Raw genomic sequence first — 21,915 nt, forward strand, 5'->3', positions numbered from 1 at the left:
ATTTTTATAGTCAAATTATCCCAAATTAAACTTTGTGAAAGTAAATACATAGGCACATACCACATATATAAATTCAATGATAGTAAATAAAAGGAAGACAACCACATACAAATTTAGTTAATCTACATGAAATGCATATAACCACACACATAATCTTGTGACTGAACATCCCCATCAAACGCCACAGAAAGAGACACTCTGTACTGAGTTACCAGTCTATAAAAGTCAACCACAGTTGAAGGGAGGGGAAGCTGTGTTAAAATTTGATGTCTAGTTTTTCTAAAACTCTGAAAAGATCAATTACATTTCAGTGTTAAACACGTTAGCTTAAATGTCTAGCAAAATGAATGTTTGATAAAATCGTAACTGTCTTTTCTAAAATTATCTTTTCCATGTATAGTAACCGTAATTTAAAGTATCAAGTATAAAAGAATATTAATTAAAATATTGAAAAAACAACTTAAGATGGGAGATGTGTATAATTGTTGGTATAGTTCCCTATTTATTATATAAAAATTCATACTGGAATTAGAACAGCATTTATATAGTCACTTGTATTAGCTGTATCTTTAGCAAGCTGTGCTCTGTACATTTTTTCTGTGGAGAAATATTTTAATCTATGTTTTAAATAAGTTCCTATAATTTATTTTTCTTTAGATGGGTTTAATAAAAAAAATGCATGTTTCCTCTATACTAGTACACTCCTATTAGCTGTTTCATACGTGGTAAAATCCTTGTATCTCTGTCCTTCTGCTGCTTGACTGCAGTACTTGTGTTCTGGTAAACATCACCTACATCAGATTCTTTGTGACCATCATCCACATTTTGACATAATCTGCAAACTGCCTGGGTGATAAAATTAATGTGAGATTAGTGTATTAGTTATTAATGATTATTTAAAAAAAGTAATGTGTTATATTCAGGATAAAATAGAAAAAAATACATAACCTCACAGAACTAACATATTATACCAAGCTAAAAATGATTTCTCTGGTTACTTTCAGCGACAGCAGAAGAAAAATATTATAAATGAATCATAACATAAACAACCTCAAATTCTTTCTGCATATGACTTTGACCAGACTTTGTTTTCGTGTGTAGAAATTTAATTCTTTCTTTAATGTCACAGGACGCCACAGTTGTTTTCATACAAACCAAGGCAACACAGGCTGCTTTATGTAGAAACTCGTACTGTTCCTGAATACAAAATAAAAATTTCTAGACCAGAAAACACAGCTTTGTTTGTACTACAAAACAACAGCATTTGATGCATTTTAAGTTTAATAAAAATAAAATAATCTTTTCCCTTTTATTGTTTATAATTATGTTACTTCTAATTTAAATTTATAAAGTGTAAAATAATTTTGCTGTGAAATACAAGCTTGCTTTTACATTATAAATCTTATAAATCTTGAGTTACAATTTAAATGTATAAACAACACATTAAATTAAATCGAAAAACATTGAAAACATTACAAACAACGCACAACTTACAACTTTTCTGCATCATCAAAACTCTGGCCTATCTGAGTTTGATTAAAGTTTTACCAACACAACACACAACTGACAGTAGAATGTATCATCAAGACTCTGGCCTGTCTGAGTTTGATTAAAAATATTCCAACACAACTTACAGCAGTCTGAATCATCAAGACTCTGGCCTGTCTGAGTTTGATTAAAATTTTACCAACACAACACACAACTTACAGCAGTCTGTATCATCAAGACTCTGGCCTGCCTGAGTTTGATTAAAGTTTTACCATCACAACATACAACTTACAGCAGTCTGTATCATCAAGACTCTGGCCTGTCTGAGTTTGATTAAAGTTTTAAAGAAATCCATTCGTCCAGTGTCCTCTGCTTCTCTCATCACGTGACGAAGAGCTATGAAGGTTCCTGTACGTCCCACACCAGCACTGGTTATCAGGAAAAAAAAACATTAGGCACATTTGCGTAAGTATGTGCTAATATACACATATTATAATTCTTACAGGTAATTTAAATATTTAAAGATTTGTTTGTATTTTTCTACCTGCAATGTACAACAATAGGTGTGGCTGTGGGATGTGATGCCACTCTCTGCTCAAAATCTACAAGAGCCCATTTAGTTAATGGAACACCTTGGTCAGGCCATGATGTAAAATGGAATTGCCTAAGTGAATGTGGTGGGTGCCCTTTCTGTAGAGAGGATAAATAATGTTTAATTGAACCAAATCATAATATTTTACAATAATTAAAATGTAACATAGTGAAATACGACACTTTTTATTTAAATTTCAAACTGGGGTAATAATGTTATTCCCCTGTTCTAGTTGATAATAAATTACCATTTCTTACAGTTTAATTGACAATATATTGATATGTTGTAACGGTATTTTAGTTTATCAAGTTAGTTAATAGTATATATAATATGCTGATTTATTATTTAATTTTGGTAATCTACAATAAGTAATATTGCATTGTTTATCCATGTGTTTAATATTACAAATAAGGTACTTTTTGTAATAATATATCTCATAGCACAAAAATATCCTTAAAAATACTGTAAACTGAATGACTTTTCTGAGGATAGTTTGCATAAATCTAACACAATATTGGTTATGTGACTACAGTATTGTTACTCTAACTCACTTTACTTAGAATAAATTGTCTGATGATGTAGTCAGCAAACACATCAGTGACTGTCAGTTTGACTGTGATCAGACCAAATGTAGCCTCGTCTTCATCTGGCCAGTACTGCTCACATTTCGGCTAGAAACATTTATACTTGTTTCAAAATTAAATTATTTAATTTCTTAGTCAATGAGTTATTATAGTGATTAATGAACATTTAAGTATTTAAAAAATGAAAATTTTAATATAGAAAATATGTAGGCCGAAAATCATATTACAACATTATTTCTGAATTTGTAAATTATAAAATATTTTGATGTTTATAACACAAATGTTATGGTTTGAAACACAAGTCAACCATATTTTACTTTTCCTTCCTCAAAAAGATTAGTCAGCATCACAACTTTATCAACTTTTTGTTCCCATAACATTCTGATAAAGTCGTTTAAAATCACACGATTGGGGCCTAAGAATAAAGAATAGAATAAGTAAGTAAACAATAAGCACACCACACACATTTGAAATCTACAATTGTAATATATTCCTCAAGAATTACCTTGTGATGCTATAAATCTCTCATCATTTTTATATCCCTGAAAAATCAGATATAACAATTTTGTATTATTAATTTTTAAAATATAATACAAATAGAGAATGCTTTATCACTTTATGTGAATAGTTTTAAAATACTCTAAATAGTGCATACCTCAACATAACAAGCATTAATATAGTCTCCTTCATTTTCATTTGTGTTTATTTCCAGATGAACTCTAGAGTGGTCATCTGAGAAATGATCACGTAGCCATACATTTACATTCAGTAAGTTTAAATAAGAAATAAGTTCTTTATTCTATATTTACTAACATATTTGTACTAAAAGCTTAGAGTTTAATAATTTTAAATTAAAGATTTATTTTAAAAAAAACATCTTACATGCACAAATGTTCTTAAATCTGTTCTTGTGTTTGTTTAACTCACTTAACCCAACACTTGTTGAAACATCTTTGGGAGCTGGTAGATTCTGGTGAACACACAATTTTACTGAAAATCAAAGCGTAAAACCTAACTAGAAAAGTGTTGTACAAAATGTGCTTTTTACATCATATTTACCTTAAACTGTTGTTCAAGGAATAGTTTATCATGAGTGATCAAAAACGCATTAAGTTCTTCAACAGGAATGGAAGTATCTTCTTGGATAGAAACCGTATTGTAGTATCCACTGTTAGAATCAACTACCTGCTTCGTTGTTTCCCATTCTTCATACAGAGCTGTATAGAGAGAACATAAAACATAGTAGGGATATTTTTCAAAAAGAGTATGTAATAGACAAAGTTAAGTGTTCAGTTTCTTAAATATTTAAACAGCTCGATACACATTAACAAATATTTAATTTATTTCTGAAGAGAAACAACTTAATTCTTTCGCTCAAAACTAACCTAACACTGTTATTTCTTTTAAGAAGGGAAACAACTCAATTAGTAATAAAAAAAATAATTAATCGGTAGAGGAATGTGACATTACATTGTTCGGACATTTGGTGAAGATGGAAAGGGAGTGAATGGAGCGGCAAAAAGGTCGTGTGTTTTTCTTTATGAATAACAACAGTTGAGGATTTCATTTAGACTAATGGAACGATAAACAGCAAAAACACACTATATTAATGCATCGTATGCTAAGCAAAGCAACACAATGTTACCCCCTTATAATATTTAGCTCCAATGCTACAGTTACTATACCTGTAGTAGAAGCTGAGAGACCATTCTCATCACTATCAAGGCCAGGCATACAGCTGTTATCCTCCTCTGTTTTATCTAGATCAATTTCTCTTGTCTTAGGTCTTTGTTTGGCGCGCTTTCTAATAAATTACCAAGAAGAGAATGGTTTGTGAATATTTATAATACTGTTTTGTTTAGTTGGTAGCCTACATCGACGCATTCATTTGAATTCTAAATCGCTAAAAAAAGTTCCAAATTTCAAATGTTACATGTAAATAGACCTAATTGTCAGTTTTGATTATACTTTTTGTCAATAGTTGCAGGTGTTATTATTTATTTAAAACAATAAGCCTACAGTCTAGATTATTAAAGCAATGATTTATACAATACCTATGTTTAATACTCTACAGTATGTTGGGGTTAACCTACATGCAATTTGTTTTTATATAAATGGCAATAACATATTTAATTTGGATAGGAAACAGATTATAAAAAGTGTTACCAAGGTACCAACCTGTAAAATATAATCACACCAGCAATACACGCGGCTACAAGAACTACACTAGCAACAACAACAGCCACTATAGTTATAAGATCATTGTCCTTAGTCACACTTGCTGTTTGTGCTGTTGGAGTAAAAAGTGTTTGGTCATTTACTAAAGACTTCACATGAACTTCAGTTATCAGATTATAACTGCTTTTTATTCAATGTCGATTAATAATAGCCATGAAAACGAATCATTACTCTAATTTAAAATTTTTTTTAAATGTTACTTTAAATGCCGATTCTGAAGTATTCAAACTAGCAGATCATAAAAATCACAAACTTGGTGAACAGTTTTGAAGTGTGTATCCTCCACTACATCCAAATACACAATCTCCGTTGATATGGCTGCAACTATTCGGTGTCAAACAGTTTACACTACAGTTATTTTTACACTCAATGCCCCAAGTTCCGTTATCACATTCTAAAATAAAAGATTCCTGAATAAATACAAATAACATTTAACTTTATTAAGTATTGTCGGTTCAATGATCCTAGCTTAACATTTTTAAACTTACTCACATAAATCCAATGATCAATTAAAAATATATCAAACCGTAATTATATATATATATATATATATATATATATATATATATATATATATATATATATATATATATATATAAGCCTATAAAATAGATAAAATTACGCGTGCTGAATTTGCTGACATTTTAGTCTAACCATAGATTTATAAAATTAAAAGTATCACGATTTTATATATCTCACAATATATTATACTTACCATAATTATCATATTGGTATGAAACATTTAAGGTTTCAAACATGGGAATACATTATTGTCAAATATATGAAGTGTAAAACTGTGTTCTCTTTTTAAAGCTAGATTGGTCTGTTATTTTTATTAATTACGTTGTATTTCCTCATAATATTTCCATATGTAGGGTTTCTTAATTTTTACCGTTTAAGGTCACTAAGGAAGCTTACTGAATAAGTTGTTTGCATTATTAGTGGTACCAACATAGGTAATATGACAAAGTAATTTTCATTTTTTTTTAATTTGGGGGCATATTATACAGAGCATCTGCTATGAGCACTTTAAATCAAAATGAAATATCAACATAGTTTAGCTGACTCGCACCCAACAAAACAAGACCTTTATATTTATGAATTAGTTTTTGCAATTCAAGCTGCAATTCCAAGCGCATATTGTGTCCATGTCACATGTTTACACAACGGTGTTTACAAATTTTTAATTACATAAAATGTGGTCATTAAATACTTTAAAGTAAACATGAATGCCTACACGCGAGAAGAAAATGCTGGTACTATACATTATTTGCCTTAAATAGAAATATTAAGTACTTTTTGAACATTGATGTCCCTTGTATCCTTCTTTACATCCTTTCAAGCAACTCCCGTTAATTGAATTACACACGTCCTCAATACAGTTGCTGTTACATGTTTTAGAACAGTTAATGCCCCACATTCCATTGTAACATTCTAAAATATGTCGAAGAAAATGAAAGTTTAAAAATAAATTATGACATTTCAATGAAAAATTCAGCTCTAATTCGTAGTCATGTAATTCTTCGATGAACTGAATTTAGATTTTTTAAGAATGTGTAACAAAACAAAGAACAGATTATCTGAAATACACAAGCGTAATTTTCCTAAAAAATGAAGTTTTAAATTATAGAGGTAATACAAGTAGAAGTCATAATTTATAGAAGTGGTTAAACAAAGACATGGTTTTCTTTTTTCCTAAATATAATACATCCAAATCCAAGCTTGTTTTAACGTTTGGGTCACTGGTCCCACTTAAAACATATACAAATGTACAGTGATCTCACAATGTTCTATTTAAACCTTGTGCCAAAATTAGGTTAGAAGAAAAATATCAAAATTCATCGCATTATAAAAACAAACACATTTTACAAGTGTTTAATTCATTAATAAAATAAATATATGTCCCACATTGTTACAAAAATAAGAATACTTTTTTTTTAACCTTCAGTACAGAGCGGAGGTTTAAACCCTGCCACACAACCTCCAACACACGTGCCGTCCTTATGGTTACAGCTGTCTATGTTAGAGCAGTTCACACTACAAGAGTTTCGGCAATCAACACCCCATGTACCTGCACTGCATTCTGAAATATAGTAACGTACAATACACTTTAGTACATTTATGTTGTTTAATGATCATAACTAACGTTGTATCTAAACATTTTGTTTCTCCATAACAATAATCGTTTGAATTTGGAAACTATAGTGCGGCAGACAACACCTCATGATCCTAGGCTTCGCTCTTAAATATAATTTTACATGCAATACACTTGATTGCATTTAAGTGAATCAAATGAGCACAACAAACATGATATCAAACAGTTAAAGGAAATTTGTAATGATAAAACACAATGCCGTGTCTTAATATTTGGTTCTTCCAACCTGTCTGGCATCCTTCAAGTATGTAGCCTGGAGCACAGCCAGATGGACAGGTACCAGTGTCCACGTGACATTGTTCATTGTTGACACAGTTACATTCTTTAGTACAGTCTAGGCCGTATTTGTTCTCTGGGCATTTATTGACTGGAGAAATACAGGCGACAACATTAAATACAGTTACATGTATTTTGTTCTTTAGAGAATGTTATAATTTTGTGTGACTAAATTATTCTTACGATCATAATTGTAAAATATAGAAACAGTACTTTTTTTAATATGCACTCAAATATATTATTGAAAGCCAACATAGTGAACATATAATCATGTTTTGATCAAACACATAAGCAATATGTGTATTATTTTAGTGCTGCTGTATGTAAGTTCCATACCTCCATAAATCTCTGCCTCACAAAAGTTTAAAAAGTCTACATCTAATGTGATGTTGACAAGAGCAACATCACGTGATCCTGATACAACAGTGTGGACTAGTGCCAGTGTCTTAGGAACCGTGTATGTGAACACTTGGTCACCTTTGTTGTTCCAACTTGTTAGTGTAAACCCACTGATTCTTTCAGGACAACAAGGTTTAGCTAAAACAAAATACAAATACAGAATAAAATGAGTAAACAGCGTGTTCTGGGAAACAGTTTAAATCTGCATATTCAGTGTGCAAGAAAATGAGTTCTTCTAAGGTGGCAGTGAGGCTATGCTAGCATAGACATCTATAAGTGCAGTAACAATTCCGATTCAAGTAAAAACATTTGTATAATCAATATTTTAGAAACCGCTTTAAGTTTGAATTTTTATCGTATAATAATTAAATCAACTATTTCCATTTTATTGTACAAACAGTTTAAAACGAATACATTGATATCGATCGTCATGATATATTACTTTAACCTATATAGTGGATTGAAATAAAACTGTGAATGGCCTATATTTTACAAAAAAGATTTGGTAATTACAATGTTTTAAAAAGTAAATAATACTCACTATCAGTCTTAAAATCCCACCTACTGTATAAAACATATCTGTTGACATTGTATGCTTCACCACTGAAATTAACTGCCCAGTAATGAGATGTTCCTTTTGATGTCTGGTTTTCGGTATGCATACATGATTTATAGCCCAAATCACTTGTTCTATTACCATCTACAGCATTTGAAGCAGCAGAAAAGCTTTTATACGTACTGTCTTGTACGGCAGGATGTTTAACTGCAACATTCCTGCCTAGATTGTGATAAATACTTTTTATTTTACTTGTTTAAATTTGGAGAAGACCGTTTATTAGTTTGTTTCATAACCAGTATCTTAGCGAAGGGGGGGGGGGGCACATAAGTTACCATGGCGCCGACCTTAGGGGACGCCAAAATGGGTTGGAAAAATAAATTGAAAGGTTGAGGGGGGGGGGTGCAAATCGAAATCTTGAGGGGGGGGGGTGCAAATCGAAATCTTGAGGGGGGGGGGGGGTGGCAGATCGAAAAGATTGTACCCGGGCGCCGGGAAGGGTCGCTACGCCTCTGTTCATAACTTACAATATAATATACTCCGCTAAACCTAGCTAGATTCATAGTTACCTCCACTGACGTAAACATTGCAGACATTCCTTACATTTTCCCCAGACAAAACTAGACGTGTCATATTTACTGTTGTCTGACATCTGAACTCAATCGTGTCCTGGCTGATAGCAGATTGGTAAATCGAGTCACACGTAGAGTTTCCGTCAGTGGTGTTGGTGCTTAGATTTGAGTAATTTGCTAAAACAAGGTTTACACTGCATTGATCAATTTGATATTGTACACAAAATTAGCTTAAATAAAATAAAATTTGGAATTCACGTAAGGCTCATGTGGTTTTTTGAGGAGAAAGTTTTCTACGTAGTACTATATGGAAAAAAAAGTTACTAAAAATTGAACATTATAATTATGCCCAACTTGTACACCATTTATAACATTTCCGTAGACCACAAAATCGCATATTACATAAAAAATAGAAGAAATAAACCCCTTATAGAACAATGAACTATACAATTTTTGTTTTGAAGATTTTCATTAAAAATATGTTACATTTGCTTAAGCTCGAGAGAGAAAAAATGTGCTATTATTATTAATACAGTTGCTGCACGTTTTTAAGTAACAAAATCTTAAAATAGGAAACATGTCAATTTAAATTCTGAAAATCTCAATTTAATTTGTTTTAAACGTTTATAACTAGACTAGACTATTACTAGACTAGACATTACTAGTACCAAACCCCAAAACTATAACATAACAATGTGTTTAGATACCCTTTTAACCCCATCGTAGTGATAATTTTATTTCAAATTTGCATTATTCATTTTTCGAAACCTTACAATTTCTTAAATAAATTAAGGCCTAGTTGTTTAGGATTTTTTTCATTATAATTATTCTATATATACGCAAGTGATTGTAATTGTTGTTTACAATATAATTTATGCCTTAAATAAGACCTTTTTATCTTACTTGTAAATATGTTATTACTTCGAACCAATCAAATACAATATTTCATTATCCAAAATAATGCATATACAATTTTAAGATTTATGTTATTAAAAACCATTGCCAAAGTAAGATTGGTACTCTGGGGTGAAATATATAGGAGTAGTTAAGCATCAGTGTGTTCAGTACTTACTTATTTGTTTAAATTGTACCCATAGAAATGTGAAAGGGTAGGAAATGTTCCAGGAGACTTCAATACTTTGATTAGCTCCTGCGATATTACATGGGCCTTCAGTTATTTGTGCTTGAGGTGAATTATCAAATTGCAATTCGGCTGTATAAACTGTTGCAAGATTCTCTAAAACAATAAAAAAAAAGAATTTTAAGACCATCATGCCGAGTTCATTAAATATTGTTCTATTGCACACCTAAAGCTTGGCTTTATTGTAGCTAAAGTGAAAATTCCTAAACAAACGGGACAAACGCTTTCAATTACTAATAAATTTCTTTACTTAACGCTTGAAAATTAGGTTTAACTTTAACGAACTGTCATAGAAATAAACAATACTTTGTCTTTTAAGATACTAAATGAAGATTCGTTTAGTTGTAGACATAAAACAAGTTCATATTTCTATTAAGTTAAGTGTGTTAAATACATATGAAACAAGACTAGATTCAAGTGAAAACAAAGTATATATTTTTATAAGGGGATATGCACGTTAAACAATCACAAAATTTCTTGTTTTTCATCATGATGGGTTTCATGCACTTTTGGATACTTTGTCCATTTCGTATTCAGAAAATAAAAACTTAAAAGAAAAAAAATGTATGTGTTTAAATTACGATTTGCATGACCCTAATAATTAAAAAAAATCAATGTTTCTAAATCTTTCAGGCTCTCTATGAAACGTTTTATATCCGTCATCATATTGTATTTGGCATTATTGGAAAGCTGTATTTCTCATTTATTTGATAATCTTAATTTCCATTATCTTAGAAACACCCAAAGCTTACAATGGTATTTTCGTGACCTACTTTTCGATACTTTCGGCTGTTTTTAACACTTAACTAAAAAAGCCTACTAATTTTATATTTATTAAACAATGCCCACCATATTTTTAGTAATTGTTCTTCAAACAAAAATACAACTTTTGTCACGAAACTTTAAAATACTAAAAAAAAATACTATGTAAAATTCTTACTAGTAGCTATTTCAAAAAGTTATCGTGACATAAGTTTTAATATATACTGAAATATAAGCAGTTTAAATTTTATTTGTATAGGTGCATAAATAAAAAAGCCTTAGCATTTTTAAAAGTACTGAAAAAATGCGGAGGTGTTTTGGTGCGCTGACCATTGACCACAGGTGCTTTGAACATAGGGGGTTAAACCATAGGTGGTTTGACCACAGCGGGGCTTTGACCATAAGGACTTTGACCATAGGTGGTTTGACCACAGGTGTTTTTTCAGCAGAAGGTCTTTGATCACAGGTGGTTTGTCAACGGGTGTTTGATCACAAGCGTTGTTTTCGGCTTTGACTATAGGTGTTTTGTCCACATAGGGTCTTTGATCTCAGGTGGTTCGTCCAATGCTGGCGTTTGATAACAAGCGCTTTGTCCATATATGATAAGGATTAATTTTAAAAGTTGTGTAATTATATTTTAAATTGCGGCAGGATGTAATAATATGTTAATCCATCTGTCGTTTAGTTAACCATACAAGTATTAGTTCTTTGACTATACTGTTGGCATATTTTTTTATCCTTCATATATGCTATGTATTTTCAAGTACATCTGCATTATTTTTTGTGAAACTTGTTGTATGTCGCATTATTTGTGTTCCATTTATATTTAAAACTAGCCGTCCCAGCCATGCCCTGCACTGGCATCTCTAAAAGACGTATCTGTAATGGACCATAACTTGTGTGTTTAGTAATCAGCATTTACCCGGCATTGCCCACCCTAAGCACAACCAACAAAAAAAAAAAACACAAAAAACGCAAACATAACACTAACACAAAACAAACACAAACACAAACGAAAACACAAAAACAAACGCAAAGACAAACCCAACAATAAACACAAAGAAAACACAAACACTAACGCAAACAAAAAAGTAAACAAAAACAAATCCAAACGCAAGCACAAACCCAACCACAACCAAACGAAACCAAAACACACCAACAAATCTCACGCAAACATAACGCAAATACAAATACAAACACAAGCTAAAACACAAAAACAAACGCAAACACAAACACAAAGAAAACACAAACGCAAAGAAAAAAAGCAAACGAAAAAACCCAAACACAAATCCAAACGCAAACACAACCACAAACGCAAACCAAAACTCAAACACACAGAAAACACAAACGCAAATATAAACTCAAAGTGTCCACAGTCTAGCCCGGGGCGCCAAATCGCACCATGACGACGTGCGGCGTAACCGCCTGATTCAACTTAGTAAACGACTATAGTACCCAACTTATTCATAGTCTTTTGAACTCACTTACGCGAACGTAGGTACCATTGCAAACACGGGAAGGCCCGGGGCGCCAAATAGCACCTTGTCGGGGTGCCGGAGGACGCCCGGATTTGATTAACATAAAGACTATAGTAACCTTTCTTATCCAAAGTCTATCGCACTGTTTAAAACAAAATTATGCAGCATAGCGCTCACATGGTAGCCCAGGGCGCCAAATCGAACCGTGCAGGGGCGCCGGCGGACGCGCCTGTTTCAATTTAGTGAACAAAATTATAATACTCCAAGCTTATCCGTAAATCGAAAGAAATAAACATATAGGATTAAATGTTATTGATTTTAAAAATAATTAGTAAACAGTATGTTCAGTGTATAGAATAAATAAAAGGCAGTATTAAAAATACCAACGACAGTGCACTTAATCAATCCCCGCACTAATTATTGTTTTTCCTAACACCAAAACAAAGTAATAAAAAATAAATTCTTTCTTCCCCCGATTTAATGGGGTTTTTTTTTAAGGGAAGTAACTGTGTTTTCCAAATCAAGGGACGTTATGAGAACTAAAGGACAAAATGCAAATACATTTCAGACTCAATTTTAGAAATTTTATAAACGTTGATACACTTTTTTTTTAAATTTTATGTAATGTTCCTAATTGAAAATTATTATTCTAAGTATATAAAATGAAAACTGTTTTTAAAGACTTTCAATAGTAATTTTTAAATCATAGATTTAGACCATGAGCACTTTAATAATCTAATACTTGAATCCATCGACGTATTGATTTTTTTGTTTTTTTCTTATATTCCATTGTAATACACGACAAACATTTTACTTACAAACATACAGAATTGAGCTTTATATATTAGATAAATCTATGTGGCCTAGTACCAGCCTTTATGTGGAGACTAAAATATTGTTCTTGACTTTTTTTAGTACATGTTTATTTCTAATTATTATTTAGCTCTCAGGAAACATGTATGAAGTCGTATTTATTGTATCACAAATTAAAATTAACTATTTATAATTTCTATTTTGAAATCTATATATTATGGTTAACACCCCTGTGTGGTCAAAGCCCCGTTGTGGTCAAAGCCCTTATGGTCAAACCCCCTATGGTCAAATCTCCGCTGTGGTCAAACCCCCTATTGTCAAACCCCCTATGGTCAAAGCACCTGTGGTCAAAGCACCTAGGACCGTCTTTTGTGTTCCCATGACAACCAAAATTGTTTTCTACCTTTTTTTTGCTGTTTAGTACTTACTTTCATGTGCCAAACATAATAAAAGTATTCAAAATGCTTTAGATCTTAAATTGTAAAAAATAGAAAAAAATGTGCATATCCCCATAAAAGTATGTAATAAAAACAATTATTATTAAATTTTAAAAACTATAACATTGTTAATAGTATAAAATTTAATGCCTAAAAGGATTGAGCACCAAGTAAATTACCAGAGCTGTGTGTGATCTCAAAATAAAATTAGTACTTTATACAGGAAAATGTTTAATTCTTTAAAAAATAAGCATCAAATTAACTCAAATTTTATGTGACATAGCATTGATATCAGGTACTGATGTAAATGAAGTTTTGAGGAGAATGAGTAACTAAGCAGTTAGGCTGCAAATATTAATGTACAATGTAAACATAAGGTTCAAAATTGAATCATTATTGCTTGTCATTAATAAGATACCACTCATCTAGTGACTCATGGGAGTACAACACTAGTCGTATAATGATTGACAATCTCAAGAAGTAGAGGAAATTTATAAAGCATATTTCAGCTGTTCTTGGTGTTTTTTTTTTAAAGAATGCTAATAGCAAGACACAAATGATTTGCTATGGCCGTAATAATTTTGCAGTGTGTAAGAAGCTGAAATGAACCTAAGTCATAGGTCAGGGCAAAGGATCACGAGTCTGCATGCTTTAAATGAAGATCTCGCTAATCTGTGAGTTAATTTTTGTAACTTGCAATGTTTAATGCGTTTCAATGCATTATTAGCTTTTGGCTATATTTGATTAACGCTGTGTCTATAATTATATCAATAGCTGAGTGCTAAGCAAACATTGTTTTATTCTAAAACCGATTATAATAATATAATTATAATAATAAACAATCGAAATGTTATGGCTATTAGACCGGCATTAGCAAAATTTCTTAAGGTTAAGCATCATAATTTTTTCTTCTTTTAATTGTATAAGCTATGGCCGTGATAATTTTGTAGTGCGTATGTACATACGTAAGAAGCTGAAATGAACCTAAGTCATAGGTCAGGGCAAATGATCACGAGTCTGCATGCTTTAAATAAAGATCACTCTCTGTGAGTTAATTTTTGCAACTTGCAATGTTTAATATGTTTCAATGCAATATTAGCTTTTGGTTATATTTGTTTAACGCTGTGTCTATAATTATATTAATAGCTGAATGCTACGCATACATTGTTTTATTCTAAAACCGATTATAATAATAAACAATTGAATTGTTATGGCTAATAAACCGGCCTTTCTTAAGGATCATCTTAACTTTTTATTACATACATTGTAATGTGTCATTTAATTAGAGATAACTAAATATACTTACGATACTGACAAGCAGGACCAAACCATTCACTGTCACACCTTGACCCATTGATGCAGGTACTGTCGTCTGTACAAGTGTTGTTTGTACAGTGGCACTGGAGCTTACAGTCTTGGCCAAACCATCCAACATCACATGCTTTGATATATTAAAATATCAATATAAGACTAATTTTTTTTGGTTATAAATGGTGTTAATAGGTCAGGCTTAACCGTTGTGGCTACCGAGAGTATAAAAAAATATACATATTGTATATCGATATATTAAATGTATCAGTATGTGTAGGTTTAAAAGAATTGGACTTTAACCAGACATTTTGGCCACTTTACAACCTCGCCAATCTGTCCGAGAAACAGCCGACTTCAGGCTTTGGTAGCAAAAAAACATTGCTCAACAATTCATCGAAATAATTAAACTACAATCGAAAACCGTGTAACGCTCTTTTAAGAAGATATGCTTCATAAAGAATGCATGCCACTAGAATGTAATGTAACAGTGTTCAAAATATGAAACCAACATATTACAATCAAAAGATTCAATAAACAGAAGTAACTGGTTCAAAGAAACACAATATTCTGACCTAAACCGATCTTAGTGTAGTTTCTTCAAATAACAGATAAACGGCTTTTGAATGAATTATTTTTGTTGTTAGTAAAAAAAGTGTAATGGTTTAGCAAACAAAAAAGGTAAATTGTACAACGATAGAAAAAACTATAAATGTAAGAGTAAGCTGACAAGAGAGAAGCGTCCATGTTCAAAACACGACCAGAAATATTGCCAGGCATTTAAAGTTTTGCCTTTCAGTTAACTTTGAATTTCTACAGTCTTTTTTTAAAGTATTTGTCTCAATCGTGTATTCTTTGTAACGTTAAATGAAATAAAACTGGGATTGATCTCCCCTAAACTTTCTCGAATATAACACGACGGATAATGGGAACTTGGGATATAGACATCAGTTTAATCCATTTTAATTACTTAAACTTTTAAAAAATAGAATAGAATCTCGTAGAAGAAATAATTGCGCACCAAGGTATGCCAAACAATCGGTGTATAATAGTGCCGGATAATATTGTACTTTATAAATTTACATGTGTTTTTTTTTTTGAGAAATCGGAAATAGCAAACATTACTACTTCCGTTCAACGTAAATAACTTTTAATTTGCCAGAAGGCAAAGAATTAAATCTTACACTGATACGTGAAATTTAGTTTTACTATCTGAAATAGTAGTTAAGTTATAGGCTTTTAAAAAAACCAGAAGTAGAATAAGTTCTAATTCCGGTTACCGGAAATCGCTGGAAAATTAATGCTGAACTATAAATTTGATATAATACTTGTATATGCCCTTTCATCAACCTAGCTGTAACGGTACTCAAGTTTACAGACACACACACACACACACAGAAATACGAACATAATTGCAAAGCCCAGTTTTTCCGACTCGATTACGCATAGAACGCTGAAATTTTGATACATCTACATTTATTATTTTTGCCCGATTAAAATAAGACCTTATACTCCATATATGATGAAGTACTGAGGTGTAAAACGATGAAAACTGTCAAAATTTCGTGCGATTTTTTTAGCACGATTACAATACTTCCTCTATACTCTGTATATGAGAAAGTAAAAATTTGTGGAACAAATCTTCCGTAATACTAATATTCTAATTTTATATTCTAATCAATAGTTGTAATGTAAAATATCAAACAAATTATGAAATAAAAATAACCCATTAATTCCAACTACCAATCATGCAGGCTAAAATAATTGATACTTAAAAATCACAAAACGCGCACACAAGTCAAATATACGGCAAGCTATGTATACACAGTAGCGTTCGCAGGAGGGGAGCAGGGGGAGCGGGCGCTCCCCCTCTGGCCATTTTTAGCAAAGTGGCGCCTTTTTGGAAACTTTTTAAACTCAAATTTTTAAACATTGATATTTGTTAAAACATTATCTTTGGTCGGCACATCTATGCAAATCACAAGATTTATTACATGCAGCAATTAATTATAACAGTAAAAGACCAGTAGAGTCAACGTTTACAATACGTATTAGCAGCTGTATCAGTTTGTCATTCTAAAAATAACCATTACGATGCATTGCAATGTTTAAAATACCTCAACGGTTAGTACCACTTGGCAAGAGGGGTGTTAAGTTTAAGGCAACTGTATAATGTATTTGCTTACGAATAATTGAGTTACAAAATGTTACATATAAAACTTCACACATAATTACATTAATTTCTTTATATATACAGTCTAAATCGTGTAATTGTTTTTTAAATTACAATATAGACACATATACAACTAATGTGGCACTTCTATTTAAATTTACTTATGGGCAAACTGCGTAGCGGTGGGGCAATTTTGACAAGGTCAACAGCGTCATCACGATGAAGTAGTAGTATTAAGACAGTTTGATTAAGATTACAAATTATATGAAACAGTATCAACTTTCTATTAATTATTATTATAGTTTACTAGATCTAGATCTATATTATATTTGAATAATGCTATATTTTGTTTAAAAAAAACAACAACTCAATTTAAACTAACACTGATCGCACAGTTAATTATCCGCTACTTATATAAATCTATTTATTGAATCAGTATACATGCGTAATTGAATATGTATGGGGTCGTCCATAAATGACGTCTCACTCGTATGGGGGAGTGGGGGGGGGTCCGTAATTTTGTGACGGTGTGATGAGGGGGGGGGGGGGGGGTCAGATGGTGCGACGTCACACATATGCATTATAAAAAAGCAATGTTAGAAAACGAATTTTAGACAATATTTTGCGTTTTAGAAAACTGTCTTAATAAATTGAAATAACAATTGATTAAAATTATTCTATTTTGACAGAGTTCAGACAAAATTTTGGAAAAATATAGCTGTTTAAAAAAGTTCAATTCAATTTTGAGGGGGGTTGTAGGCTGAGGTGTGACGTCATTTTAGTGGGGGGGGGGGTCTAGCTTTTTGTGACGACGTGTGACGGAGGGGAGGGGGGAGGTCAAAATCGTCAAAAAAAGCGTGACGTCAATTATGGATGACCTCTATGTTTAGAAAAGTCATCTAAAAACTGACGCTATGTTCACTCTGAGTTGGTTATCCACCCACACCTAACCACCACAATTGTGTAGAGCAACATTAATGTCACACCTAGGTATACGCTGGGTTGGATAATTGACCTAAAGTGACTGGACAGTGATGAATGAAGTTGAACCCCCTCCTCCCCCCCCCCCCCCCAACCCACCTACAACTGATCTGTTAAGTACATTTGGGAAAACGCGTAATAATGTACCAAAGTACCATAGCTTTTGAAACGTGAATATTGTTTTTGCAATTACCAGTAAAAGGTGTGTGAGCAATACAGTGATCTAACCCATACCTACTCATTATGTTAAAAAATTATCTCTAAAGAACACAAAAAGTCAGTAGCTACATATTAATATCAAGATATTGATTATTTCCCCTTTTCGCTTGTCGTAATAAATGTCCCAGGAATTATTATATAATTTAATTTTTTTACAAGGATTACGAAACAGATATATATATATATATATATATATATATATATATATATATATATATATATATATATATATATATATATATATATATAAATGAATTTTTCTTTTGTTTTGTCGGCCTACATTGCGTGTTTTTTTTTTAAATTTCATCAGAGTGCTACTTTAAATTTATTTTACATCATAGCGAAGTACTAACATACATCTAATATATATATATAAAAGATATATATATATATATATATATATATATATATATATATATATATATATATATATATATATATATATATAAGATATTACAAATTAGGCGCCTTTTTTGCTATTTTCGATCCCCCTACACGGAAAACCTGGATACGCCTCTGTGTATACATTACTAACTGGCCTCATCCTTCTTTACATCACAAAAACACACATACAAACAAAATCCTTTTGTATGTGCTTATGTAACTAAGATAGGGGGGAAATGTTAGATAAAACAAATCTCAAATCTTTAAGAGAGTACAAGACGACAGAAACATTCACCCCATATAATTCTTCAATAATTGCCTTATAAAACATATGCGTGGTAGGCCTACCTGAATACACATGCATGATTTGAACACATATAATTACAACAGCAATATTAACTCGTCTGGCCATTGTAACCTGAATGTGAACACAAATTATGCTAATTAGTTGATGGTTTAGAATTATAACTATACACATTTATAATGCATTTATTTTTAATGATTACAGTGAGATTTCTTTAAAACTTGGTATTTATATTTTAAGCTATTTCAGGTCAGTGGCGGAACTAGAAAAAAGGGCCATCCCGCAAAAAAAAAATTGTAGGCCCTCCTATATAAATATATATATATATATATATATATATATATATATATATATATATATATATATATATATATATATATATATAAATATATATATATATATATATATATATATATATATATATATATATATATATATATATATATATATATATATATATATATATATATATATATATATATATATATATATATATATATATATATGGGGGGGGCAACAAACACAAAATACGAACATGGGATACTCATTGCTGGCCTGTTTTTTTGAAAATAAAATTGTTTTTTTTTTCAATTAAAACAAATTATATCATGGCATATGAGTAAGTGCTTTAGTCTGTTGTTTTTTTTTACGAATTTTGAAAATCAGTTTAATTTTTATCTCTGCTACAAGACCTCATAATATCTGGGTGGTAAAGAGAATATAAAACATGAAAGCTTTGTATAAGTAATGGTGTCTCGTGTTATGTTTATTCTTATGTTTTTTTTGTATCTATATTATTAATTTTAAATACACTCCTTTATATACAATGTCATTATTTAGTAAGTAATTTATTATAAAATAATAATTAAGGAAGTAATTGCTTTTTATTTTGTTTTGAACAAATCTATTAAAAGGAGCTTATGAGCACCCCTATTTGACTATTTAAAAAAGGGAGTTAAGTCATGGAAGTGGTTTGAACGTTTGCTTAACTTTGATAAGTGTGATTGTAGGAGAAAGAGGACTCGGCTTAAAAAACAAAGGGAAAAAGAATATACAAGAGGGTGGGTGTGGTGTCTATAGAAGAAAGATAATCCAACCGCAGCAACAGGAATCTTTTTACAAAACAACCATCAAGTCAAAAATGCAAGATAATAAGTATTTTGTTAATAATAAAAAAAATTATTGTGGTCGGCTAAGGGCCCCTAAATGGCGTGGGCCCCACCGCATTGCGGGGTCTGGCGGTACTGTAGTTCCGCCCCTGTTTCAGGTATAATTTCAGTTTAATTTACTAAACTCTAGATAAATTAAAGTAAATTAAAACAAAAAAATCTTACCTTTAGTAAATACTTTATGACAACTGGGTCCGAGACCTAGTGAAACATTCACTTTACTTCCCGTTTGCTCATCTAATGAATTTAAATATGTAAAAACATCTTGTCTTGATCCGTTATCTCCCTTACTCTAGTGCATACTTGAGTATGGTCTTAAAATGTAAACGAAGCAACTGTAATAGAGAATGACCACTTATTGCTAAAAACAAACTTTATCTTAATTTAACCGTTACACATGTCACTGACTCAACTGTTGAGCATCAGAAAACATGACAAAACCGGATGCTCTTATGAGAAAATAGTCGGAAACCCCTTGTCATCTATTTACATACGATGGAAAATCCGTTTTTATGAGTTGGACACTGTCATACATTTGAACCAGTGGAGATCACAAATAACTCGACAACTCCATAGAGTATACTAATAAGTTTTTAGAGTGACATATCGCTGAGTAGAAACAAACACTTTAGATCTAAAAATAGTTTATTTGTACTATTTGGAATTTTTTTGCTTGACCAGTTATACAATGAGAAACTATATGCAGTAATTAATATCATTTGGCCACTTTTTGTCTTAATTACTCTGCTTATCTTGTTAATAATTACAAATATAAATACAAATAAATATAAATATAAATATTGTTTCAAAGTAAAAAAAAATACAATTTCAAACTTGAAGCTTATTTAAAAGTAATTTTTGTTCTAAGAGAGGTGGTATTTACCCACTTTACCCTTGCACAGAGGCGTATTAAGGGGGGGTGCGGACCGCACCGGGTGACACCATTTAGCGGGGAGACACCAAGGCAAAAAAGTAGCAAAACATATAGAGAAAAACTTGAGGTGGGGGGGGGGGGGTGCAACTCGAAAGTTTGAGGGCGTGGAAATCAAAAACTTGAAAGTTTGTCCCCGGGAAGGGTCGCTACGCCTCTGGGGGGTGACACCATTAAGTGCCGCACCGGGTGACACCCGACCTCGCTACGCCACTGCCCTTGCATGCGTATATTTCATGATTAAATAACACTTAAAACATATGTCCGTGATGATTAATTGCTTTAGCGCATGCGTATTCAACAGGTTTTAATGAGTTTTGAATGATAAACCGATGTTGAAATGAATATGCTAAATAAAAACTTACAAAATAGTTTTAAATGTTAAATAATCACAAAACTTTTGAAATAACATTTTAAAGTTTAAATATTTAACAACAAGATTTAACTTTCCCCAAAAGCACAAACAAAAGCAAATTATTTATAGTGGAATGATTGAATTGTAACATAAAGTACATTTTAAAATCAATTCAACGTGTTATATCTACTATAAACAAAGCATTTTACTTATAAAAAATCGAAAATGGCAAACTTATTTCCATCACTTATTAATTTAAACACAAACAGTTAAAACACTTTTTTTTTCAAATTCATAAACACATTTTCACATCAATAAACATGATGTGTGATTCGAAAGTACATATCCGTTAAAATTTACCTTGAAACTATTATTTATACGTTATGTACACTATCTGACATGCTCAACATAGAAAATCTAAATATGGAAACAAACGAACGTAGAATTTATCGTAGAAAGTGGGCCCTAGTACTATCAACATGTTTTGCTCTACTGATGGTGTGTTGTGAAAATAGATAGTATAAAGTGAAATTATTATTCATCACATTTTTAACAGTTCAGTTCACAATAGTAGGCGGTTCTACCTTTAGTCTTAACGGT

The 21,915-nt window shown here is 31.4% G+C and overlaps 1 protein-coding gene and 1 long non-coding RNA gene across 4 annotated transcripts in view; both read right to left on the reverse strand.

The window, feature by feature from the left end:
* LOC131956443 (receptor-type tyrosine-protein phosphatase T) overlaps positions 1 to 21,915 on the reverse strand; it is a 76,133-nt gene that overhangs the window by 2,714 nt on the left and 51,504 nt on the right. For all 3 annotated transcript variants that reach the window (XM_059320881.1, XM_059320884.1, XM_059320883.1), the window contains 15 exons: positions 5,156 to 5,296; positions 4,843 to 4,954; positions 4,350 to 4,468; positions 3,724 to 3,881; positions 3,547 to 3,634; positions 3,320 to 3,396; positions 3,170 to 3,206; positions 2,982 to 3,079; positions 2,632 to 2,751; positions 2,033 to 2,178; positions 1,781 to 1,916; positions 1,051 to 1,197; positions 723 to 846; positions 524 to 597; positions 150 to 287 (listed from right to left, as the gene is read on the reverse strand). In XM_059320881.1, the coding sequence (XP_059176864.1) occupies positions 150 to 287; positions 524 to 597; positions 723 to 846; positions 1,051 to 1,197; positions 1,781 to 1,916; positions 2,033 to 2,178; positions 2,632 to 2,751; positions 2,982 to 3,079; positions 3,170 to 3,206; positions 3,320 to 3,396; positions 3,547 to 3,634; positions 3,724 to 3,881; positions 4,350 to 4,468; positions 4,843 to 4,954; positions 5,156 to 5,296 (1,715 nt within the window). The remainder of the gene's footprint in view (positions 1 to 149; positions 288 to 523; positions 598 to 722; positions 847 to 1,050; positions 1,198 to 1,780; positions 1,917 to 2,032; positions 2,179 to 2,631; positions 2,752 to 2,981; positions 3,080 to 3,169; positions 3,207 to 3,319; positions 3,397 to 3,546; positions 3,635 to 3,723; positions 3,882 to 4,349; positions 4,469 to 4,842; positions 4,955 to 5,155; positions 5,297 to 21,915) is intronic.
* On the reverse strand, positions 14,850 to 20,278 carry LOC131956447 (uncharacterized). Its single transcript, XR_009388964.1, has 3 exons — positions 20,195 to 20,278; positions 18,905 to 18,974; positions 14,850 to 14,932 (listed from the first exon to the last, which is right to left on the reverse strand). It is a non-coding gene; the product is annotated as an uncharacterized LOC131956447 (long non-coding RNA).

This window comes from Physella acuta, unplaced genomic scaffold (genome assembly GCF_028476545.2).
Source record: "Physella acuta isolate Inbredline_101_S28 unplaced genomic scaffold, ASM2847654v3 ptg001149l, whole genome shotgun sequence".
NCBI lineage: Eukaryota > Metazoa > Mollusca > Gastropoda > Physidae > Physella > Physella acuta.